The 26,090-nt window shown below is 38.1% G+C and overlaps 1 protein-coding gene across 28 annotated transcripts in view; it reads left to right on the top strand.

Annotated features, from left to right (window-relative positions):
• TPK1 (thiamin pyrophosphokinase 1) overlaps positions 1-26,090 on the top strand; it is a 327,683-nt gene that overhangs the window by 2,223 nt on the left and 299,370 nt on the right. For 12 of the 28 annotated variants that reach the window (XR_014578877.1, XM_083822028.1, XM_083822049.1 and 9 more), the window contains exon 2: positions 11,035-11,065. The exons of 8 other annotated variants lie outside the window; for them this stretch is intronic. Coding sequence is in view for 10 of the 20 variants with exons in the window: in XM_083822028.1 (XP_083678154.1) it covers positions 11,035-11,065 (31 nt within the window). In the remaining 10 variants the exon portion in view is untranslated. Of the gene's footprint in view, positions 1-8,506; positions 8,595-8,691; positions 8,766-8,810; positions 8,829-11,034; positions 11,066-12,245; positions 12,510-26,090 lie in introns of those variants that run through there. 8 more of the 28 variants (XM_083822021.1, XM_083822023.1, XM_083822020.1 and 5 more) reach the window with 3 other exon arrangements.

Raw genomic sequence — 26,090 nt, 5'->3', positions numbered from 1 at the left:
TTATTTATATTCCAAGATACTTGCTTTTGTTAGGTGTTTGTATGATATTAGGGCTAGCGCACATCCCCAGTTTCCTGGAATTGTTCTTTTTTTTTCTTTTTTTTTTTCCTTTTTTATGTGTGATTGGAGCTGAAGACTTGGGATATCTATTCACAGTTTTCAGATGACCCACAGCCTTGTCAGAGCAGAGCCTTCAGCTGGGCCACAAGAAATGTGCTGCTTCTGAAGAAATGGCTGCTACAAGCATGCAGATCTACTCGGTTACGCAGGGTAGTGTGCCTATGAAATTCACAGTATCTGGAGCCTCATCATCATTACAAGCATGTATTACCAGGGTTTCAGATTGGTTTAGCCTGCTCAAAGTATGTGAGGCTGAGCAGACTTATTTGGCAATTCAACAGGTTTAAAATACTGGTATCCTACTTAGGGAGCTCAGAAATAGAGTTTTCAGAACTGGGTAGGTAAAATGGGGCTCCAGAAGCCTTCTTGAAAAAGTACTGGCAGTTCTGGCAGTTCCATCTCCTTGCCTCAGTGGGGCGTGTATTTATGTGTCCAGATAATAGAAAGCTAATCTGTGTAGAGTGTGACACTTCTTAGAGGCCAGCTGTGAGGTTATGGAATAGAGCTCTTGCAAGGACATCCAAGTACTAGGACTTTGTCCCCTTGTCTTCAATAACATAAAAGTATAGCAATGTATGTGATGTTTCTGGTCACTTTCTAAAATCCTGTGCAAATACAGTGGCATACTATGGTGGGGAGAGTGTGAAATATTTGCATTCAGTGTTTGGAGGATATCAGTTATTTTACTTCTGTTTTTGACGGTGTTCAGAAATAACAATGCTCATAATTGTACTAGAATAAAACACAGGTTAGGAATCTAGTATTAGGATTGATAATTTGAATTAGAATTACAGGGCCATGTGCTGTTTGGTAACTTTAACTAGTGTAGCTCTTATTTAGTTGTTAGACAGTATGTTGCCCTATATGGCACCTGACTGAGGTCCAAGTAGCAGAAATTTGGAACTGCTATGCTTAACTAATATGCTCAGAGACTTTGAACATTATTCAGTCAAACAGCTGGAGCACAGTTGAAAATCCCCATGCTACAGCCAGAAAACTGCTCTGTGAACTTCAGAACTGTGTTGATTTGCTTTACATAGTTTAGAATGGATAACAAGGTGTAATTTAAAAGTGGGATTGAGCTCTGAATTTGAGTATTGCATACTGAAACAAATATGCATTTCTTTCTTCATGAAATGAGATTGTGAAGAGGCTCAAAGAAGTCCGCTCTGAAGTTCTGTACCCTGCTGTGAAAGGGTCAGATGGAAGCCACATTGGGTGAAGCTGTGATGAAGCTGTTGTAGAAAACTCATAAGAGATGACGTCACGCTACGGCCTGTGAATCCTTGCAGGAGTAGCTTTCTTTCTTCTGTAGCATCCTTTGAAAGACTGTTTCCTTCTGCTGTTGATGCCCTTGTCTTGCACTGTTACTTCCTGCTGCTTGTCCCAGACTATGCTGCAGGCACCTCTGCAGAGAGAAAAGTATTTCTTTTTTTTTTATACCATGAACTTTAGGAGCTGCGTATACTATGCTTGTGACCGCTTAACAGTAGAAGTGCCGTAGCATCCTCTGAGAAGGTTGCCTGTGAATACAACTTGAAAATTTTCAGGGGTGCACAATGCCAGATTTCTAAGCTGGCTTTTCTCACAGGGAGCATTTTGTATTGCATACCATGGTGTGACCTGGTTTCTCACTCATTTCTGGATGTGATTCATCATTTTGTTAGCCTTGCACAGACTTGAAAATGTAGCTCACTATTGGTTGTATCAAGTGGAGTGGTGCAGAAAGGTACTTTTCTCTGGTTATAATCCAACAGCTCCCAACAGTAGGGTCTTGTTTTGTTGAAGAGGAGGGACTGCCAAGCAGAGGCACTTCTGGTCCTTCTGGTGTGTTTTGTGCCATGCAGAGCGCTCACTGGAGTACATGCTCCCTGGACTGACAGGGAGCATGTGCTGCATGGGACAGCTGGTTGCCCCCATTCCTCCCTGCCCCAAGTCCTGTGACCAAGTGCACTCATGAGCTATACTGCATCGAGAGCTAGTGGTTAAGATTTGGTTTGAAATCTGAAATAGGCAGTACACCTCTGACAAGAGGTGTTTCCTCACCTTTCTCAAGCTTTAGGAGGCTTTATGATTTCTTCAAGACAGCTTCTTTACATATATCTGGACTGATCGGAAAGTTTGCATTTAACCTTGAAATTTGTTCATTTGGTCCTCGTTTCAAGGACCAGTGAGATATACATGTAACTGCATGAGATATGGTGGTTTTGGGTATCACTCAGAAATATTAAATGGTTAGAAATCAGGACTTACCTGAATACCAGGAGGAGGTATGCATGAATGCATCAATGGAGGTAGATGAAGAGAGAAATATTTAGAGAAAAACCTCGATGGAAGTGGTGGGAATGCAAAGTATGCATCTATGCTGCTGCAATTTTTGCTTGGGAGGCCCAGTGATGATTAATATTGAGTAACTATGTGCTCTGCTACTCTGTTACGATAACAGCACAGCTCCTAAAGAGAGATGGAGAAGGCAGTTTCTGACACTGGTCCTGAGAGAAGATGTGAGGTCAGCTGCAGACAGTAAATGCCTCTTGATAATCAGCAGTGAAAATGTCTTTTGCCTTTTTCTTCTGCCTGTGATTATGGAAATGTGACTTTTGTACATCCTTTCCCAAAGTACAGGAATGCATCAAGAAATTATTCAATGTTGTAGATTTCATCTCATGGATAGAATATTCTGGTTAGCTATTACGTGAAACTGAATTGTTTGTCAGTGTGCCAGTGCCATCCGGAATCAAATCCAGTTATGCTGCTCTAGGCTTGCTCCTGATTTTCAGAGAGTATCACTGGGTGATCTGCCTGTAGATTCAACTTTATTTTGTAACTGAGTTGTCCTCGTTTTTATCCTTCCAATGTTCTTGAACTGTAGTTACCTCTCACTTAAGCAAGGTCATCTATGTGTCGTGAGAGACAGAGCCACAGCCAGTAGGACAAAGGCTGTACCAGAATTATGTGGAAATAGATAGTTGTCTCTTTGTGCAAAGGGACTATAAAATTCTTCATTGAATTTAACAGAAGGAGAACAAGAGGAAGCAACAATACACTCTGAATGCTCTTCCATCATTCCTCAAGCTTAATTGTCTTTTGCTTTACTATATGTCGTCTTTTGGAAGTGTTTCTGACTGTAGGCAAGTTACCTCTGAAAGGTTTATAACACTGGATTCCTTTCTAAATGCCTGGGGTTTGAACTCCTCCTTTGAAGTTCCTTTTCCTTTCACACTGAGGACTGAAAGTTACTTGTAAAGCAGGGATGTGTTTGCCATGCACCGAATGACCTCCAGCCCAGTATAAGCATCGGTAACCATCAAAATGCTCCTTCACTGGAGTTGTGCGTGGCCTCTTTAACGTGCTGTCTTGCAGTTTAATATATAAAATCCTGTGGAAGGAAATCAGCCTCTTTTTTAGCTGTTGAACATTGAAGGCATATTGAACATGGCGGAACCCCAGGTTAGCTTCATAATTCTGTGGGTTTTGTGCTGCTGCCATTGGGTCAGACTAGTGAAGTTTTTAGGCAATTCAGATCATTCAAAAGCTGTGACTGAGTCCACGAAAGTTGGAAAATGTTACCAGGAATGTTAGTCCTTTAAGTCTATTTCAGGAATCCCTCAAATTAGCAAGCACTTCCAGATGGCTATTGCATCATTCTAGCTTTTTAGTCGAAGCCATTTTAAGACACTGTTAAATGTGCGTGGTGCTGACCTGCTCCGGTTCCTCACTGCCTGTGAGGATTAACACCCTGCATTTGGGAGAGTTAGTGGGGATGCCTCAGCTTGTTCTTGAGGCAGCTCTAAGCACTCAGCCTCAGCCCCTGCTGTTTCCTAATCCACTGTGCTGGATCAGCAGTTGTTCTGTAGGCTAATTGTGGTATAGATTACTGACAGGTGCACTTACAGGTGGGGTGGTACAGAAGGCACTTAGCAGACAACATCACTGTTAGCCTCACCACTTTCTACTGGATGGTTGCTTTCACCTAACGTTTGATTTTGGAGTTCTTTAGTTCTTTACCTTTTTGGTTATGTTTTTGGTTTGTCTTTAATGCTTTGTATGCAGATGTATTGTTTGGAATAGGGCAGCAAACTATCTTTAACCATTTGAGCTAGGAGGAAGATGAATGTACATTTACTTACTTTGGTAAACATGTTTGTGTGCCTACACATAGTCCTCTTGAAATAATTTGGCATCCAAGCCAGTTGCTGTCTGTGTGGATGGCAGAATTCTTACCTTGTGTAGTGCAAATGCATCGATAGTTCCATATCTTGCAATCACTAACAGAGAATAGCTGACTTTCTGTTGGATGGGAATGTAATGATGGAGGGGCTGAAGTCATGTTAAAAAACAAAAGTGTAAGACCAGTAATGATGTTACTGGAGCTTTTTAAACAAAAACTCATGCTCATTACAGCTTGTTCAGATAGTAAAGCACCTAGGACCTTCCAAAAGGAATTTATTTGGTATTTTCTGTAAGCTGAGGACTTCAAAATCAGCTTATATTGAGTTTTGTGAGGAGTTACATAGGTATAGCAGATTGAGGCTTAAAGCTAAGAAATAGGCTAGCTGGCATTTTATCATACCCTGTAGTATATATTTCTTTTATTATTTTTTCCCCTGTGATTTAACAAATTGAATAAGGAGGTGGGAAATATTCTGTACTTCAAAGATCTTCATGTTGTTTGTATCCAATTAAACATGTGCAGGACTGCTGGAAACCATGTAAAGATGTTCAAAGAGCAAAATATTAAGAAGGGATCAGAAGAGGAAGGAAACAGAGGACTCCATTTTCGTTCTATTCATTACTGAATTTTACTTGCGTGTCTCTGTTCAGCTCTTAAGATACTTTATCACTTTCACAGCAATGTTAGTATTGCATTATATCTCAAAACTGTGTATGGGTATTTAAGTTAGTTTTACTTTCTGGAAGTGGAGACAGGAGGCTTTTTTCTCTTTTTTTGTGTTTGCAGAGCTCATCCAAGTCTGATTTATAGAGAAGCTGAATATGAAGCAAGTAAATGAGGAAGTTTATTTACATAGGAGAAAACATAATACGTGTAGGTTTCAGATGTTTCAAGATCCAAAATAAAAAACTCCAGACATACTTGTGGATCTGCTTTAGATCTGAATATCTGAAGGCATTAATCAAATCTATGTGGAAAACAGCTGCATCTAGAAGAAAACCTAGAATCAATGTCTTAAAAAAAAAAAAAAAAAGCAAAGAAACCACCTGAAAAACAGTAAATGGCTAGCAGCTTTTTAGCATAAGCTGGTTTTCAGCAGCTTTCATGTCTAGTGATTTTTAGATTTGGATTTAATGTTAGGCCCCTTAAGAACAGTGCTGTTAACTAGTGTCTTAGTTCTGGAAAATGACTAGCTAGAAATCCAAAAATTTTTTTCTTGTGTAACATAACAAAAACCACTTATGCTGAGCTCAGAGTGCTGTAGATGAATAGCATGGATAAAAGCAGAGGAGAGGAAAACAAAACACAGGTAGTGTATCTTATCCAGAACAAAATATTGTAAATCAACAAGAGAGACCTCTCATGGACACACCTGCATGTTGGCACGTTGTGCAATATTCCCCACCTCTGATATCTACAAAGTGAGGTAAGTTTTTAGTGTGTCTAGGACATTAACCGATCTGATCTGTTGCCAAATAATTTGAAGATTGAACTGTCTGTCAGCTGTCCTTCCACCAAAGTGACTATACTTGATCACACCGAAGGATAAACAAACAGTTCTTAAGACTCGGGTTTAAAGTGCTCTGTAAATTATAGCAGCGCTGGACTGCATGTAAGTAATTTATGGAAACAGGATTCTCTTGGTGCCCAACTCTGTCTTTAAACATGTTTGTCTAGGACTGCCTTTGCATCATTAAAAAGAGAATTAAAAATTTAAAGTTGCTACAGGAGGAACAATGATTTAGTTAAATCTTACAGAGAGTGCACATAGTAGCTTTTGGACTGTTTTTAAGTTACAGCTCTTACTGTACATCAGTTACCATTGAAGCCACTAGAAGGATCTTCCTGTCACTTCGTAGGTTTGAATCATATTTTGAATGGCAGCCGAATTTTCTCAGCAGTAGTCCTGATTCTTTGTAGCTTGTGTTGATGGATTGTCTGCCAGCCCTCCTCTCTGGCAGGATGGAAGCTAGAGGGATGCGTGTGTTTATCAGGCCAATTGAAATAAATGGGAAGCTAGCCAGTGAATTCAGTAGGAGCAGAACCTGTCCTTTCACAATTAATTTATTTTGTAGTTGGTGACTGCTGATGTGGGCCCTTTTTTTCTTTTTTCTTTTTAACTGTAGCCCCTTCTTTTTCCTTGTATTCTTTCACCCCAAATTATCTGATCAATGTTTCCCTGAGCAATAGCATCAATAAGAGTAGTTCAGAAATATTTATAAAGTACAGTTTTTGACAGAAATGCTTAGTGGCTTTGGTGGCAAAAGCTCTCTGTGATGAGGAAATTAATTGTGCTGCAAAAGGAAAATACATGGATGAAGCAAAGTATTAATGCTTCAAGAGTTTATCTCACCTAGAGAAGCTATGACCTCCATGACAGAGCTGAGAAGTGTGTCTGTGCACCTGCTTGGTGAAGGCACAGCAAAAGCTGTCAGGAGGCAGCCTGTCTTTTCTTCCCACAAACATAACTCCCAGTTACGTATGTTATATAAGCATATGTAAAAAGAATATTTCTCTGCTTCTGGAGCAGAAGGGCAGTGCTTTGTCAAAGAAATCTTGTGAGGGGGGGATTTATTTGCTATTATGCTTGCAGCTGCTTTAGCTGTGGTAAGCAAAGCATTAAAGTACAGGCTAGATCTAAGCATAGGCTGAAGCTCCAGTTGTTCAGGATGAGTTAAAAGGATGCTGGGTTGAAACCACACATAGGCAGTTGTTCAGCAGATGGTGTAACTTAAATCACTTGAAACTTTCCTGAGGTTGATTTGTATCGCAGAGCAGCTGTGTGAATGCAGTCAATCTCCTGGTACTCCATTTTGAGACTTTGCGCTCTTGATGAGAGCATTACGTATGGGGGAAGTCCTGATGGCTGGGGCAAGGTCTGTACAGCAGAGTTTGACCTGTGTATCAGTAATTTCTGCAGATATCAAGATCTATTTCTGTTTTAACCACGTAACTAAAAGCTTTTAATGCAGACCCTTTTAACACAGGCAATACTTCCACTTTTGAAATGAGTGCCCTGTGAGCGGTTCAGGGTAATGCACAGCCTTTCAAGTATGGTCTGTGTCCCCATATAGAACGCTTTACCTGAAAATATACCATTATACTTAATAACCATCTAAGCAGTGCTTTCCCATACTGTGAAATCAGAAAAGAAAAGATGTTAAGGATGGCAGCCTGAGAATCAAGTACCTCAAGATTTGCTGCTTGGGCACTTGGACCACAAGAGGATGTGGCATTGTGGCTTGGCTGCAGTGGAAGCAACTAGAAAAGCTCTAGGACAGCGTATGACTGCCTCGTTTCATAATGACTCGATCTGGGTACCCTGGAAATAATTAAACTATGTTATGAAAGTGTCTATCGCCATTTGTAGGAGGAAGTGGTGATAAGGAAAATTTACCTTTCTAATTCTCTAAAGGAGAGCTTGATTTTTTTTAACATATCTTTTATTTTTAAAATATATAATAAGGGCAATATTGAGGAAACTTTTGTTAAGGGCAACTTAGTGTTTGTCTTTCCAAGACTTTTGACAGCAGTGGTCTTAGGTTACTGCCACAGGAATTTGCTTCAGACTGATGTAATGACTTGCACTGGGCTCAAAATAGAACGAGGGGTGTTATCTGCATTACTGTCTTTTTAGGGTGCTGGAGTATTCCTGCTGTTTTTGAGAGTGCCCTTCTATTAGCTCTTCTTTCTTTGCCTGGAATCCGCTCTGGGCATGGTGTTTAGCACTGTATTCACAGGCTTTGAGCCATTGGTTTGGGCTTCATCCTGATGTAAATGAGTTTTTCTAATGGCTTCAGTAACTGTGAACAGAGAATTTAAATGGTCATTTTGTACCTTTGTGGGAAATAAAATCAGAGATACCAGATGTTCTTCCTTGAACTGACTTGTCTGTAGGGTTTTCCATTGGAAACTCAACTTCCTAGCTCCCTGCATCTCTGTTACATAAGAATGTTAATACTGCTTTTATGTACTGATGGGTATTACTGCTGCTACTGTATTCATGTGATTCACAGTAGGCAGTTTTGGTACTTGAGCCTGAGGAAGAATTTTTCGTCCTAGTTTGCCATTTTGCTGTAAGGTCATAAATTAAATTTTTGTACCAACAAAACACTTCAAGTCAGTAGGAGAGTAGATCTGTTAGTTATTGTTTTGCTTTGTCATCTGTGACTAGCTTTTGGTGATTTTTTGTTTTTAATCTCATATCCCCAGGTACAACAGTTGTATTGACAAAACCCCAGTTGTGCAGGGTGCACGTGAGTCTGGAGGAGAAACAGCAACGTTAGAGGAAACTTTTAGGGTATGGTACACCTCTGCTAGGGGAGTTTTCTGGCACGGACACAGGTGGTGCGTGTTGTAGCATGGACAATACCCTGCATGTCTTCTTTCTCTTGCAGCGGGCTGTTTTTCCTGCTGATGGAGTGTGAAGTCTTTGTGAAATTATCGCTCGATGCCCGGCTTCCCCAGAGAGGTCAGAAAGTGCTGAGAGCTGGGTCACGGCCTTGCTGTACCAGTCGGTGGAGATGACCATATGGTGCGGGAGAGAGGGTACTACGAGGGGTGCCACAGCAGATGTTTGATAGCACACTTGTTGCCAAAAGCTTGAAGTGTCAGCCAGCTCCAGTAAGGCAGTGTTAGAGCTGTCCCAGGGGTGCAGTTAAGGAGGAATGCTGCTCAGGTAACATGTATTGTAATTTAGTATTTGCATTCGTACTGAAGTAGCCGTGTTTTGTCAGGCAGACAAATGCATAACAAGACCCAGAGGCTGGACATTGGAGCCAAACATATTCATACTTGAATTAGGGACAGATTTTTAACATGGAGGAGAATAACCAGCTGTTTGGTCATTGAAGAATCCACCTTTCTCGAGCTCCATCAATGTAAATGAAGCTCTGTTGCAGTTTCAAAAGACATACTCCATTTAAAACAAGAATGAATTTTAGGCTGTGTTTTATACAAACAGCCAAACTAGATTGTCACAGCAATCTTTCCTGGCCTATGAATCTATAAATCTGAAGCACTTAGGCCACCAAAGGAGAGACTTCTGTTCTTTTCTGTTTAAGTAGACAGGACAGACAAATGGGAGAAGTGAATTGGTATATCCTGCGGTAGTGCAGCAGGGAGCATCAAGTGACTAGTCTCACCTTCCAGAGCAGGTATCTGAGAACTGGGAGCAGATTCAGAGCTCTTCTGATGAAAGTCAGAAATTCAGAGGACTATACTTCTCCGTATTTGAATATTTTAAATATTAATTATTTTTTTTAAAAAAAAGGAGCTGTAGTACTTGATTGTGGTTCCTAGGCAGCAAGAAAAACTTATTGCAATAAACCTATAGTATGCAGTGTATTGAATTTACTGCTGGTTACTGTGAGCTATCAAAAGCCTTAAAATTATTTCTGTAGATTCTGTCCTTATTTATCTATAAATATGATAATTGTAAATTCCACAAGGAAGAAGAGGCTTGAATTTAGACAGTAGAGGGAATAGCTATGCTGAACTTATACAACATTATGCCCAGCTATTCTGTTTCTTGCGTAGATTTACATTTACTGAATACATTTACAAAAATAAATAGCTATTTTTCCTTTGAGAACAAATCTGGAACTGAGTAAATGTAAGACTTCAGAGTACTAACAAAAGGACTGAACTTTAAAATGCAGTTGTGCAGCCCAAATAATGTAAATTAGAACAGCAGAGAGGAATTGTAAATTCAGGAATCCAGAGGAAGAGCTGGTAATGTTTTGTGTGAAATTATAAACTTAGTTTTGTAGTCTGATCTGTGATGCTGTTTAATTTTCCCTTTTTTTTCTCCTAATGGCAAATGCATATGGAATTATTATTATTGTTTGTAATTATAACAGAAGCTAGAAGGAGCGCCAAATTTTTATTTCTTTTCTGAAGTGGAAGAACCTATTGAAAGAGGAAAACTTGGCAAAGAGAGCGTGCTGTTTTATACCGTGAGGCACTGTCAGCTGCAAAAGTTATCTGTGCAGAATTGTCCTATTCACAGTTTCTCCGACAGCATATGTAACAGACCGTGGAAATACACAGTGGTTATGTTACAGACGCATAGGAAATGAATTTCAATTTTAGGAAAATGTCAAGTCAGTTATCAAGGAAAAAGTATAGGCAGCAGGAGGAAGCGCTGGAATACGTCGCTTGGGAAGATGATGTGTTCCCTGTCATTGGGAGCCTTCCTTTTTTAGGTGTAGACGAAGAGCAATTACCTGGAGACCTGATTCTGGTTTGAGGCAGAGGAATGGACTAGATGATCTCCTGAAGATTTATCTGTACAAAAGTGTAGCAGATTACACATTTGATTCTTAAACATATCTCAGAGTCAGAGAGAGTTTTCTGTATATGTGCATTGGGCACCAAAGGACCTGCTGTTTCTGCAGACCTTTTCACTCAGTTAATCATATTAGTTTCAGCTGGGCTAGTCGAACAAGCAGGAGTTCTTCTTTGGTTTTGAAGGTTTCTGTCTGTAAATTACTAATGCTTTCTTCTGCATTGTGGTAGTGATATTTATCCAAAAGTGATTTTTAGCAAAATCACAGATGACACTGAAAGCATACAAATGTATGAAATGTAATATGAGGAGTCAAGCTCCATAAACTGAAACAAGGACTGAAAACTGTGTGTAGGAATTATGGAGGATTTGCTAGACAGTGAAATATGTATCTGTGAATTCATTTAATCATTTTCCATACTGTTGCTAATTGGCATTTGAATTTTTACAGATTTCAGAGAGATTACCTTGGGAAAAAAACTGTAAGTATACGAATTTTCTTATTCTGTTAGTTTGTACAGTTTATCTTTGGTATTGAAAAGAAGTAGAAGTATCCTATAGAGATAGCAACAGGAGTCCTCTAGGAATCTTTCTCTTGGTGCCCAAAAGGGACTTCAATTTATCAAAAAGAAAGCTTCCTTCAGAAAATGGCTCCTAGTTTTTCTCACACAAACTTGGAGAAATGGGTTTCTGAGGGTAAAAATACACAAGAGAAAGCATCTACAAAAAGTTCATAGTTTAACTCTTATACTGTATACTGACGGAATTAGTTTATTCAGTTTTCATCATGTCACCGTAGAGACTAACGCTGTTGTCAGTGCAGTTTATACAGTTGTTATCTCCAATAAGAATGCATGCCTCAAATTACAGGATTCCCAGTGGTGTGAGGTACAACTGTTACGTACACTCCGTGAAGCATATTCATAGCTGCATTGACAGATGGCTGAGGTGTGGGCATCCAGTCTCTCTTCAGATTTAAAAATCAGAATTGGTAGCAACGTTGTCAAAACATGTCAGTGCTTGAAAGGGTGGTGTGCAGCAAACCGCTGGCTCCACAACACATCTTGGTGCACAAGCTGCAGCTTTGACACACCTGATACTTTTACTGTGCAACTGCATTTGTTTTGTTTTTCAGATGCTATGTATTTAGTTTGAGCTGCTAATCTAGAAGACAGCAGCAATTAGGAAAACAGCTCAGGGCCATATTCTTATTCCTTTATATATCAAGAAGCAACTATCATGAATATCATGAATTCTACTTAAACCTTTGTCTGCAAGTTGGATTTATTTTGATGGTCCTAGGTAGTTATGTCAAATGCCAGTGCTTGGTAGTTCCCAACAAGTATTTCATAGAAATAAAGTACATTGAAATGGTAAGGGAAAGGGGGCCTGGGAACAGTATTTTCTGAACTGCTATATCATAAGTTCCTGGATAGTGTGGAGTAGGAAAAGCCATAGGTTATTTCTGTAGGGAAGGGAATAGGGTTTTCTCTGCCACTGTTCTTAGAGTGGGCTATGACTATAGAGGGCACAGAAGGATAATGCAAAAAAAAAAAAAAAAAAATGGAGCAAGATGCAGAAATAAGTACAAGTAGCTACTAAATGATATGCAGACTTGAATTTATTTGATGGATGCCAACAGTCTTTTTTTTTTTCTTTTAGAAATGACAACACCCTGCCTGAGAGGACAAAGAAGGCATTTCATTCTTTAGGGGCATAAAACTAGTTTTCCTAATTATTTGTGACATTTTGTCATTCATGCTATGAGCTTCCTTGGAGAATAGAAGTAAATAGCCAGTCTCCTGTGAGGGTGAAACATGAACGGAATGAGTGTAAGGTTTGAAATGTGCTCACGTAGGCACCAAATCCTAAAATGGTGTTGGAGTTCCAGACTAAGACAATGGGGAACAGTGCAAGATAACTAGGGTAAGTTAGAGGGGCAGACACAGTAAGTTTCTCTGGATAAAGTATGCACAAGTCTAAATCAGGAAGGGATTTATATGCAGCTTTATAATTCTGAAGCTTAATTATTAGTTAAAGGCTGAACACTGAATGGATGACTGCTGTCTTATTTAAGCATCCTCAAGTCCTCACAGAGTATTTGTGATGGAGGAGGTAGATGACAAAATGCTCGGGAGTGTTTGAGGCAGGAATAGCTTCATCTTGTACAGAGAATTCCCCTGGCTGGACCTAGCACTTTCATGGCATCCTGCTTGACACGGAAGTATTCAGAGCTTTGCAGAGGTGTATCTTATAGCACTGACAGTCAACAGAAGCAGTAGCAAAAGAAGCATGTTTGCCAAACAGTTATTTTGCAGATCCATACCTTTATATGGGAATTCAAAGGTAGATAAACACATTATTTAGAAAACATCCCAATTCTGTTCCCATGATCTATGAGCTTGATACTCATTGTAGTTCTTGTCCTAGTTTTCTGCAACTTTTCATGTATCAGAGAGGGTTTTTTCTGGCGTTCTGGCTGTTCACTGAAGTTCGATGTTTTTTAGCTGTTCCATACAAAGTTGTACTTTTGTTCTTCATAGCCACTAAATTTATTTTTGGCCTTAAACATTAATGTTGCTGGCTATTCTACTCTAAGAAGGGCCCTGTGTTCAGTGACAGAAACAATAGCATTTTTTCTGTTTATTCATTTCCAGTTCTCATGAAACTGAAGATACTTGAATCCCTTTCCGGAGTCCTATGCAGTGTAATTTGGGTGGTTTTAACCTTGCTATTCTTCTGTTCCCCATCTGTAAAGTAGAGACAGTGGTATTTTTTTTGAAATATGCTACTGGAGAGCTCTGAGGTTTAGCTAGTAATAATGGTATTGATATAGTTGTTTTTTTAATGTATATATTAATTACAGATTTCAAGATAAGTCTTCTTTGTCAGCACCTGAAGGACAGTCCCTGAATGCTTTCAGCAAGGATGATGTTGATGTTTCTTAGGTTGTAGCCTTTGCATCTGTTAGTCTGAATGCCACCATCAGAAGCAAAGCAGATGTAGTTGAATAGATGTAGTATAGGGAAAAGTACAGGTCTACCGAAGGTTTTCTTTTTTGTTGTTGTTTGTTTGTGATTCTGAGACAACCTGTTGATCACATTGTTTTGTCTGCTGTTTATAGTTCATGGAACAGCAAGTTACGAATTCTGCAACAAAATCGCAGGAAGAAGTGTTTTGTTTTTGTTTTGTTTTTTAGGGGAGAGGAGTCAGAATTTTACAGTGTTTAGGGGCTAATTTAAGAATTCTGTCTCTTTTCAGAAGGAAAAGGGCCATTGTGGAAACAAAGCTGGCCATGGATGGGCTGATGGTATTTCATAAAATTGTTTCAATAAAGCTAAAAAGTTCTGCTTTTATGAGAGAAGCAAACAGGGAGGATTCTTGGTTTTGGTATGGTATAGTGCTAAATGAGAAGTCTTTTCAAGTGACCTTTATGTTAACATTAATCTATCTTAACCTCTTTGGGGAAGCTGTATTATCTGATTGTCTTCTATGTGTAAAAATTTGCTATACCATTCTTTAGCAACTTTTTTACTTTTCAGATGGATATTCATGTTATTAAATTAATGATACAGTTATGAACAGGACTCTCTTTTTGGCGTTTAAAACAACCTCACAATATTAAAACTGCTTATACCATTTGTTTCATCTAAAAAAAAAATCTGTCAATCACAAATAAAAATAGGATTGAAGGATTGAGATTAGAATTCTTGTATTGAAAGCCATGAGTTTTAAATAATGTCTTTCCTATTTAAGAGTTCAGGTGCTGTGAGCTGATGCATCAGCAGAATCTGTAGCATCTTTTGGATGTTCCGATTCCCAGTCCTTTCAGAATGAGGCGGTGTATGTGGAAGTAATTGGAAAATAACCTTGAAGGTTTCTGTGCCTATTTGAGTGTGAATGGATGTACATCAGATCTAATTGGGTCTATGGAGGAAAACATGAATGTCAGTTGCTTTTTACCAAATGCATCCAGATACTTTTGAAATTGGGAATGGGGTCCAGTGAGCATACAGCCAGCTTAACATCACCTTACTGTCTTGTCTCTTATTTTTGTCCCCTGTGATGTATGGCATTTGATTTTTTTTTTTTCCTTGAAGTCAAAGAACTGGAACTAGGCATTGCAACTCCAGTGCTTGCTTAGATAATGTGTCCAGAAGAGCTGGTGACACTGAACTAATTTGGAACATTTAATTAAAATAGTGTTTATTTCACCTTTCAGTGGGTTATAGGGTTTCACTGGTTAGATCATATAGCTCTTTCATTTGTTGGAAACTTGATGAACCCTTCAGTGCCTTCTCTGGCCTATTTTTTTTTTTAATTGTAAAACTAGACTTTATCAAAACGTATTGGATGTGTGAAATGCGCACCTGTTGTCAAAGATGACTCTATGTGGAAGAATCTCTCCAGCTAAGTTACGCTTGGGTGCGCTTGTTATGTACACTGTGTTCATTCTTGGTGGGTGCTGCTCTGCTGGGTTTGCAGGGCCATTGTGAGATGTGCTGTGTCTCAAATCTTTTCTGTCTGGGTGACTTCTGTAGAAATACTTCTAAAATTCCATCCGTGTGCCCTTGTAGTTTGGTAGGAACTGCTAAGTTTCCCTGGGGATCACTGAAGTTGATACAAGGAATAAAAAGGGTATTGCCTAGGAGTAGCATCACTGAGTCAGTAAAGTCTCTGTGCTGAAGAGGAAAGATCCACCTTGCTTTAAAATTTGTTTGGGGAATTTGGAGACAAATAACAGTTTGATATTGTCCACATGAGAAAGTTTATTTAAAGGCATGAGCTACACTGTGTAAGTAAACTTTTATAAATCCCTTTACGGACTCTGTTTTGTGGTATGAAAGCAGCTTACTCAGTCTAACTTAAATGCATCCCTAAGAAAAAGAGCTTAAATAAAACCAAAGTAAACCTAGTGGGAGCTGCAACAAGGGAGTCCATGCAGCTTTTTATACTAATATAGTTAAGGTGGTTGAAAATAATACATTCAAGATAGCAACTCAGCATTTTCTTGGAGACAGTCCCTTATCGGGAGTGGAGAGATGAGAGACAGGGCTTCCAGCATTAGCATTCATGACATGGAAATCGGTTGCAAAATCATTTAAGATCTCATTTTGGCCCTGGTTTGAACAGGGGAGTGGAATTTTGGAAACTTTGCATTCATGGCTTGCCACTGGCAACTTAATGATTTGAGCAACTGTCTTCTTCCTTTTGGTCTCTTGCTTTCCCTTTCTGTGAAATAGAGATCCTTTGAAGCATCTTCTATGCCTTGCAGTGCTCAAAAAAGCGTGTATGATTCAACAAAGATGTGGTCAGTGTGTGAAGCAGCATGTGCTCATGGAGGTTTCTGTGTAGATTATGCTTCTGCTCTCAGAGTTTGTTATAATGTTTGCTCAATGTTAGCCTTATTTTCTTTCAAAGTGAATATGTTTGGTTATTTTGATTAGTCTTTTTGGTGAATCACCATAAATGTAGTAACTTCTTTAATATTTTAATTACTTCTTACAGGAGCGAGACAGTGGAATCTCCTGTTTTTTGGTGTTTTTTTTTGTTTTTTTTTTTTTTTTTAGTAAAATAGATATGATCCTTTAAGGGTTTCTTTACAAGTATTTCTTCCAGAGTGTTTGCTAGAGTTACTCAAACTTCAGGAATTGCCATGTAGGATCCAGGGTGTTATTCTCACTTGGCTTGCTGGAACTTAAATGTACAACTGTCATTAAATGTAATCGGTTATGTGCTTTAAAATGTTGCATGTTGTAACATTATTATCTTTAACAGCTATTATCATTATTCAGTTGTTAGCGTTCAAGTCACCAGAAATGCTCTGTCTTTGGAAATGCTGTCTATGCACGGCGTGGAGGTGTCAATAATCCCAGAGTGAGTGGAGGAGGATTTATATCATGCCAGTGCTCTTTATATGAAACATTATGCTGATACCGCAGCACTCCTGTCAGGACCTGATACTGTCTCCTTGTGTGTCGCTACCCTGTATTGGATGGGCAATTACCAGCCTTCTCAGAATTCTGCCCATACTGCTTGGTGTCCTGTAGATGTTAGCTGAAGTGTTCTGGTTTATATGTGATGGAGAGTGGCAAGGTAATTTCGATACTTGTGAAGAGTGAGGCTTTATCCTATCCAGACCTGATCTTTATAATGCTTAGAATAAGTGTATAGGCTGGCTAATTGGAGAGAACTGAAGAGCTAATTTCTGAGAAAATACTTTCTCCTTTCCTCTTGAGAATGCACTTGTCAACACTTCGTTATTAAGCAGCTATATTTTATACAATGTTATAGGTTTGCTTGATGGTATACAGACAATGCCCCAAGTTGTTAAAAGGCTAAACTAGCAAGGAATGCTTCTGAATACCATAAGAGGGTATCTTTTCTTCCTTGCATTGCATGTTCTGCATTTAAAGAACTTGGTTTTAGCCTGTTTCTTTCTTGTTTAGTTCATTGTCTCTCCTGTACTTGCCCTTCTGTCTCCTCATGTCTGGAAAATTTCCTAAGGAATTCCACACTTTCTACATTATGTTATTCTGAGCACAAGCAGCACCCACACTTATATGAGTGGTTTGATGGCTATTAAAAATGTAAGTAAAACTTTTTATTTGCAATTTATTGCATTTTTTTTATTTGAAATATATCCTGAAAGATGAGACCTCTAGGCTAGTAGAAAACATGTTTACCGGTTCTTATTGAAACAGTTCACATATGAGTTTGACAAAAGTTAAGATATTGAGGATAAACTGCGAGAAGGGTGGGCAGGGCAAGGAGGCACGTAATGAAGGTGAGATGACTGCAGTCCGCACTGAGTAGTGATCACAGCATGCAACCTGCCTAAATGCAATTTTGTGTCTGTAGACATTGTGGCACCAGATAAATTTAAAGAGATTTTTTAAGGATAATGTATTGTGAGCTTAAATCATCCCACCGGTGGGAAAACTAACTGAAAACACTGAAAATCCAGATGCTCATGCTGATCCTTTGGACTGAAATTGTTGCTTGACTTCCATAAGGAACACAATAAAAAGATGGGCTGACATTTTATTGCCGACTAAGGAGCCAGGAGTGGAGAGGTAAAGACAGTGCCATCTAATTGCTTAGTAGTGGGATGGGTCCTTCAGAAGTAGTCTGAGGAGAGGGATAATCAGAGGATCTTTAGAGTTTGGGAAGAAGATATGGAGGAAAATGGAAAGAAACAGAGCAAAGAAATGATAAAGGAACATTTGGAAAGCAAAAATAATGAAACGAGACACATGAGGTCTGATGGGTGACTGCATGTCAAGAAGAATTTGTTGGCGACATGAACTAGAGTCTTGAGACGGTTCAGTACTCTGTCTCTAGCACAGTCCTTTCTGAACCAGGGAGCATGAAGTGTTCACCTGCAGTCCCAGCTTGAGATGGCGTTGAGTAGGAAAGACTGGTCACAGTGTAAGTTGTCTTGAGAAGAACAAATGCCTGATTTTCAAGTTCTGTGAATTAGAGTAGTAGTGTAAGGAGGATAAGATCTGGCACGTTCTGGAGTGTCAGAAAAGTGTTTTATAAAACAACATAACCTGTAGATTTCAACCTCTATTTTTGCATGTACCTATGATATCTTAGTTAAGAATCTACCCTTTTAAACCTTACACGTTTTTCAGAGTGATTAGCTAACTGCATGACACAGCTTACTGCTTTTTCAGCACTCATTTTTCTCTATTATACCTTTGCTATTAGTTTTGTTTCTGGTACTCATAAAATCACTTTATTCTTAAAAAAAATATAAAAAATAAAAAAGACCAACCCACACCCAGATAACGACAGATCTTTTAGTTTTGGTGTGTACAAAAAATAAACTACAGTCTATCCGGGTTCTTATAGGTGATTTGTGTTTGAATATGTTGTTTTGGATTTTGTAGTCTGTTAACTCTTTACCTTTTATCTTGTTTTTGTTTTCATATTCCTGTCTTAATTTTCACTTGGCTTTTAATTGGTTTCATTATATTTGATGGCAAAATGTTTGCTTTATCTTCACTGTTAATAGTCTAATTGTTTTTCCTGCCTTAAGTAATATCTCGTTAACTTTATAAGCCATCTTTTCCACATCGTCTACAGAATTAATCTCCTGAGCATGTAGTTGTATTGTCTGCCACATTTTTACCAAAACTTTCTCAATTAACATTTTTATTTTGTATTGGATTTTTTTCTGTAAGAATTAAGCTGTGAAGAAAGTTGATTTTAAAAAAAAAAAAAAGTATAATCAGTTGGTGATATTTTCAGATGTCACTAAAAGTCTATGTATTCCGTATGGGAAAACCGCTTTGGAGTGATACAGATCTTAAATATATTTATATTAACACGTAATAAGCGCATGCTATTTTCTAAATCCAAATTTTTGGTGTGTTAACAACAGATGTGGATGTTAGTTTTACAAGAAAAGAGGTGTGTGCAGTCATTGTTTCTCATGGTATTTTGTTTCCATTTTCTGTTGGTTAAAATCAACGCAAAGATTTACTCCTTGTTGACAGCTAACATGCTGCAAGCAGGTATGTTTTAGTTCTTGAAATACTCTTCAGTATTCCCTACCTTTCACTGAAAGTACATAAAAGAAATATAATTAAGTGATCATGGAAGACTACCACATCATTTTCAACTCATCTTTCTTTTACATCTTTAACAGGAATACTGCTTTCTTGTGTGTGCGTGCACGTGTGCCAGCAGTATCGTGACACTTCGTGGTTTTCAGAGTGTAGTCATTCATTTTAACAGCATGCTGCCAGGTCATTTGTGGATATTGGAAGACTGCAGGCTCTTGTAGGGGGATGCAGTGATACTGCAGGGGTTCTAGCTCTGCTGGGAAGGTTACATTGCTCAGACATAATTTACTCACTACATCATTAATGTTTTTGTTGTGAAGCAGGTTGTTCTTGGAGGAGCAAAGAGCTGAGGAGTCATTAGCATTTGTCATAGAAGAAGTCGAATTTAGAAAAATGAGATGAGCATCCGTGTTCAGATATCTTATGCCTTTACTGGGTTGAAAGAAGATTTTCCAGGAAAGTTCTGCAGATTTTTAACAGATGCCTTTATCCTTAATTTGGACAAGAAGTTGAATTCTCAACAAAGTCCCTGCATTTTAACTGCGATCAACCAAAGCATTTTAATTTAAACCATCTTAAAATGTCTGATTTCAAATATGACTGTTGAAGTTCATGCTCTGGCAGTGAAAATTCTCTCAATGAAATATTTCACTTGGAGAATGACAAGTGGGATAGCTTAACAGCTTCAGAGATTCCAAAAACAAAAATTATCAAAGTTCACCTTTCCTGCAAATAATTCAGGTTTTGAATATGAATATTTATTTATATTAATGTATATTTATAAAATATTTATATTTTACATATGAATGTTTGTTTTCAGATGTTTTCTCAAACTTTCCAGTTTGCTCTACCTGCTAGATGTTTTCCTTCTGTAAACTCAGAGCCTAGTACTACATGATGAAGTATATGTACTTCTTAAAGAAATATTTTCCTTCCAACGTGCTTTAAATTTAATGTCAGCTTATATTTCTTTGTAAGACAACAGAAAAACTGACAGTTGAGGAAAGACTACTTCTATAAATAACATAACCCTTATGTAAAAACCAAGGTAACAGTAATTTATACCTATACTTCAAAAAGGGAAGTAAGACAATGTAAGGTAATTCAGATGAGTATTAGTTTTCTGTTAATGTTCATATGTTTGCTGAACAATCCTGGCAAAGAGAAGATCATTATGCAATGTAAAGACCTATGGTGAATTATGAGATGGAAATAATCATTTCAAACTAGGCATAATTAAGCCATATACAGTTTTAACTAAGATGTATCTATTGTTGGTTTCTCACCTAATATGCTTCAATATTTCCTCATTAATTTTGATATTGTTGTTCCCATTCATGCTAGCACTGATTGTATTTCTTATATTAAAGTTCTTTAATCGGTTGCTAAGATACTTCAAATGTGCGCTGTACAGCATGAAAACAGTTAGAAGTTTGACTTGGATCACTGAGTGCTGTAAGAGATCTGTTTGCTCTTACAGAAGGGTGTTAGACAGACACAGGGTGGGACTGCATTGAGCGTACAGGTAGGAAGTCTGGTGGTACGGATTGTTTCCATACAAAGAGACTAAGTGGATTAGAATTTCAGCTTGGAAAAGAGAAAACAGAAAATGCAGCAGAAGCCCATAAAGTCATAATTATTACCGGGGGAAAAAAAAAAGCAAACTGGGACCAATTCTGTTGTTTTCTTCCAGTGCTGAGGGTGTAAAATTAAATAGCTGCAGAGAAGTTTTGAAGCAAATAAAGAAAGTAATTTTTGTGTGGAGTGCAATTAAATCGTAAACTCATTGTCATGGATATGGGGGAAATTAAAAGTATTAAGAGTTTTAGAAGGATTAGAGATATTCATGGAGAAATAAATAGCAGTGGCTGGTAAAGGCCTGCATGCAACCTCTACTTCAGCAAGTCCCTAACCACCAGTTGCTGTATGATACTACGAGGGCAGCATTGTTTCATTCCAGCCTGGTTTCTTCTGCTTTTCCCAAAGCATGAAATGCTTGTAATTGCCAAAGTCAGAACAATGGGATAGATTTTTTTATTAATTATATTTTTTCCAGAACCTAGTACTTTTTTTTTTTTATAGAGCTAAAGGCATAGGTTGCTTTTAACTGGAGAAATAATTGGGAACACGGTATAAAATCTTAGTCCACAACAATCATACCCTCTGTATGTTTGTTACTGCTCCTCCCCTGGACCTTACCTTGCCCCAGTTGTGGCAGGGGGGCAGAGTGAGCCCTCCTGGTCTGTTTCGGTGTGTGGGGCACAGGTTAGCTCCAAAGGCCGCACAGAGACTGCCTGATCCCTCACTGGCTTTGTGGGGATCACCTCATAATCACCTTAGTCACTTCATTCAGCTTAACAGGGTGTTGGGAGGACTGGGAGGGAAATGATCAAGGTAAATGCATCCACATTATATTTTGATTTAACATTTCAAAATTGGAGGTCAAATCCTGTACCCTTTGAAATTGGTGGCAAAATTCTTATTGAGGCAAAGTTTTATAGCACTAGTTTAGATAAGTACAAATCTGTATGCAGAAAATCTCTTACGTTGTGAGGACATAATTGCAGAAAACAATCTTATCCAGAGCTGAGTTTTATGCTGCCTTGTTCTTACTTGGGGTACTAAATAGCATGGGGTAACCCAGTCAGTGACAGGACAAGAAGCAATGGGCACAAACTGAAACACAGGAGGCTTTTGGAAACATCAGCAAATGCTTCTGTACTGTGCAGGTAACAGCACTGGCGCTGGTTGCCCACAGAGGTTGTGGAGTCTCCTTCCTTGGAGATCTTCAGAAACCTCCTGGATATGGTCCTGGGTGTACTCTAGGGATGTTAGACCAAATGACCTCTAGAGGTTCCTTCAAACCTTAGCCGTTCTGTGAATAAAGTATTTTGTGCATATTTTTTTCAGCAGGCTTTGTTGTCACTCTCAAAGTACAGGTAGGAGTATTATCTTTCAGATATCACTAAAGTTCTGTCAGACTTATCTTCAGTGTAATGAATTGTACTTCTTCTGTTACCTGAACTGTTATCATCGCTTTTCCTCAACAGTAAATAAACACTATGTGAGATCTTAAAGGGCATTTGAATAGTACAATGTTTGGTAGGGACTTGACTTCACATATCAACTATTCCTCATGAATGAAAGCACATCTCCTAGCAAGTTAAAGGATAGAAGAGCTTTTCCTCTTCATTGCTTTGTAAAGTGGTTGAGCTCCTTGCATGGAATACTATGTAAATGCAAAACAATTATATTAATGATGATTATGGCAAAGCGCTGAGGAAAATGATACAGGAAAGTGATTAGATCCTTCTCTCCCTTACAAAAGAATAATATGCTTGAATAGTTCTTTTTTTTTTTAATTACTGGAAAGCTGTGTTAAAATAAAACAAATCTGGCTTTTGTGTGAATATTTAAGAAACTCAGCGTATGTGTAGAGTACCTACCTGAGCTCAGGAAAAATACATCAAAAAGCTGCCTGCAACATGCAGAGTTGCAGAGTATTCTAGTCTTACTTAAGGGAGGGGAAAAAAAAAAGCTCTAATTACTTATAGATGTTTAAAAATAATGAGCTTATTTTGAGCCATCAAGCATTACAGTTTGCAATACAGATTTCCCATCAGAATGGAGTGATAAAAACTTGTTTGCTAACCAGTCTTCCAGTAAAAGCAAAGTAAATATACTCGTAACTATCTGTCAACACACTGTGCTGACTATAGAAAAAGCCCTATTGAGTATAGATCTCAAGAGAATTAATCACTGAGCAACATGTCCTCTTTTGTTTAATTCTTGTTCAGACCTCACTGAAATGACAGCTGAAGAAAAGTTCTCTTGAACCATGGGGTGCAACGGTAGACCTTAACTGGCTTTTGCTTTGTGGACCTATAACACTAATACTTGATAGAGGCTGCTGCATTATAGCTAGTAAATAGTTGTTCTTTAACTCTCACTTTTAAAAGTTTTTTGAATGTGTGTTAAAAAGCAAGTGAGTCATTGATGTCTAGCACCTCACAGAACTCAGTCTCCAGTGCTGGAACACAGAGTTGTTCAGAAACTGTTCAGTTTCTCAGTCCCTCCTGGTAGTTGATAGTATGGTGAATATATTCCCAAATGGGAGAAAAATGCTGAGTTTTAAGCTGTTTTATGCATTCCAGTATTAGATTATATAATTTTATAACTAGATACAGGTAGAGGTTTTTTGTTGTTTTTTTTGCTTTGCAAATGAGATGCATCCAGGAATGGTCTTCTAATTTCTCTCTTAAATTCATGGACAGTTTATCCATACCTATTAATTTTTGTGATCATTTTCCTTTCAGTCCCGTTTTCCTACATGGGATCTTCCATAGGAGGTTCTGCATCTTTTACACAAAAATTTTTTGTTCTGTGTCTACCAAATGCAACATTTTGTTGTTTAGCTTTTTTACGACTTTTTTTTGACTTACAGCAATCTTATGACCAGTTGACATACCTATGTACTTCTCATTATGTGTTACTAGTCCATGAGCAACTATGCACAATGTATATAGCACAATGATTTGTTTTTAGACCCCGAAACATATGTAGATCCCAAAACACACACTGCTGCTTCTGGTATTACTGAGTTTCATCCTATTTTTGCTACTTTACTTCTCAAAGCTGTGCATTGAATTCCATGAGAATCTACTTCTTTGTGTTGCTAATGCCTTCTGACTTTGTCATTAGCAAGCTTCATCTTAAGCCACAGCTATTAATTAAAATGTTAATACTAGTCCTAGCACTGATCTCCGAGGGCCACATGAGTAGTCTATACTTTAGTTTTATATTTTTCCTTTTGAAACAAATAGGTATCATTTGCCCTTCAGCCAATTTCTATCCCTATTTAGCCCTCTTATACTGAACCGTGTTTTCTGTAGTGTAATTGATAATTTTCTGTGCAGTTTCATGTCATATTTGTGTGCAGTTCCAGATTTTATGGCGTAACTCTTTTGAAAACTAAAGACAAAAATTAATCTGATGTGATTTTTCCTTCAGTAAATGCACATTCACCAAAATACACTCGATTTCTTTACTTCATATTGAAATACTTTGTAGAATAACTACAAACTTCATTGTTAGATGCTTTTAAGTCTTCTTTCTGATAGTTGCTATTGCCTGTGCAACTGACCAAGTCAGGAGGCCTCACAGGGTGATTTCCAGCCAGACAAAGGTAATTCTTAAGATGTAAATCAGTATTGACTCAACAGAAATCTATGAAGTCGGCTGTTGTAAATTGTGTGTAAACAAGAAGAGGCTTTAAATTCTGCATTGCCTTGTTCAGACAAAATTCTAGTTGAGTAATTTAATATTGCATAATTGCGATAAAATGCAATTCTGATAATGCATTGTACTTCTCTGGAGTTCTTCCCACTGGAGTACTTTTTTCTTTTTTTACATTTTTGGAAGAAAATACTACATTCCATTATACCCGACGGAGTAGGTATTAGCTAGAGATAGTGGAGGATTTTTATGTGAAAACAGTTTTTATAGGAACACAGGCATAATAAAAATATTTGTTGGAAGAGTATTCATAGTTTGAGGGTCAAATCCTATGTCAGAACAAGAGAAATGAGACTCCTGCATAACACGTAGATAAATAATCCAGTCATTAATTTGCAATTTTGTTTTATTTGGAATGTTTGTTTGATTACCACACCAAGCAGCTCCAAGGCACCCAAGCCACAGGAGTGCATAGGATGGTGCCTGGTGTGCTCAGTGAAAAGTGTCATACCCCTTAGCCGTGTTTAAATGGCAGTGCTTCCAAATGTGAGCATGCCAGCTACCTGGCTGGCAGCTGAGCACGTGAAGTAGTTATTGTACGTGATGATGATTTAGCTTTACTTGGCTTGGACACCGATAGCAGCATGGTGCCTTAGACTGAAAGAGACCATTTGTTCCACATGCTTTTTATCATCGTGTTGCTTACTGTGTTACTAAGGTTACAGACTTTTTCTGCTTCTTCTGAACTTCAGTTCCTGCACCTTCATTTCATATCTCTGTGTTGCGATCTAAAAGCATTTTACTGAGAAGCACTGGGGGAACCATCTCATCCATTCATAAATGGGTATCTGCTATACATTTCTGAATTACATGAAAACTGTGGATTTCTACTCGTTTCTTTTTGGATCTGGCTTTTATCCAGTTTTTCCCTCTCAAGCCACTTTTCTACTGATTTCTATTTCAGTCATTCCAGTTCCACATGCTTTTCCATGTAGTTACTTGCACTTGAAAGTCTTCCTCATCCCTGTATAGACATAAACTCCTTTCCTTTTTCATATGACTCCTGAATGTCATTTTTGTCAGTTTGCTATTTATGGCTTAGCTTCTACTTTCTAACCTCTGTCTTGGCATGTTAGGTATATATTTTTCTGGTTTTGATCAAATGGATTTATTAAATGGTTTCTTAAGGTCCCTTCTGTCTTAATTTTGTGTACGTATTTTTCTTTGTGCTTGAGCTTTTATAGTAAGAGAAGTGTTTGGGATTATATTCTTGGCTTTAATAAATGTTTTATGCCAATTGCTTTATAAATATTAATAAAATTGAAATAGGAGAAGTGTGTACAGATGCAAACAAATGGATGTTAAAAGCAAAATTTCAAGAGAAACCTACTGGGGGGGAAGAGGACACTTAGGAAACGTTTAGTAAGAAAATCATAGGTCTTATCATATTATGGTTGTTCCGAGAGGAATGAGAGGTTGCAGAGGTAGATTATTGCCTTGTTGGTTTATTTATGAGAAAATAGTACACAAACCAGTATGGTATTTCCAGCTTATTCCTTGAAATTTAGGGGGGGTACAGCATTACTCTGTTTAACGTTCTAGGCTGAAACCTCTTCTAGCAGAAAGCCTCCTTGTAGTGCTGAGTTAAATAAAAGTGTTACCTTTTAGTAAGATGCAACACTCAGTTTCATCTATT

The sequence above is a fragment of the Anser anser genome, assembly GCF_964211835.1.
Source record: "Anser anser genome assembly, chromosome: 2".
NCBI lineage: Eukaryota > Metazoa > Chordata > Aves > Anseriformes > Anatidae > Anser > Anser anser.
The sequence above is the reverse complement of the archived record's forward strand: the minus strand, read 5'-3'. Positions and strand labels throughout refer to the sequence as shown.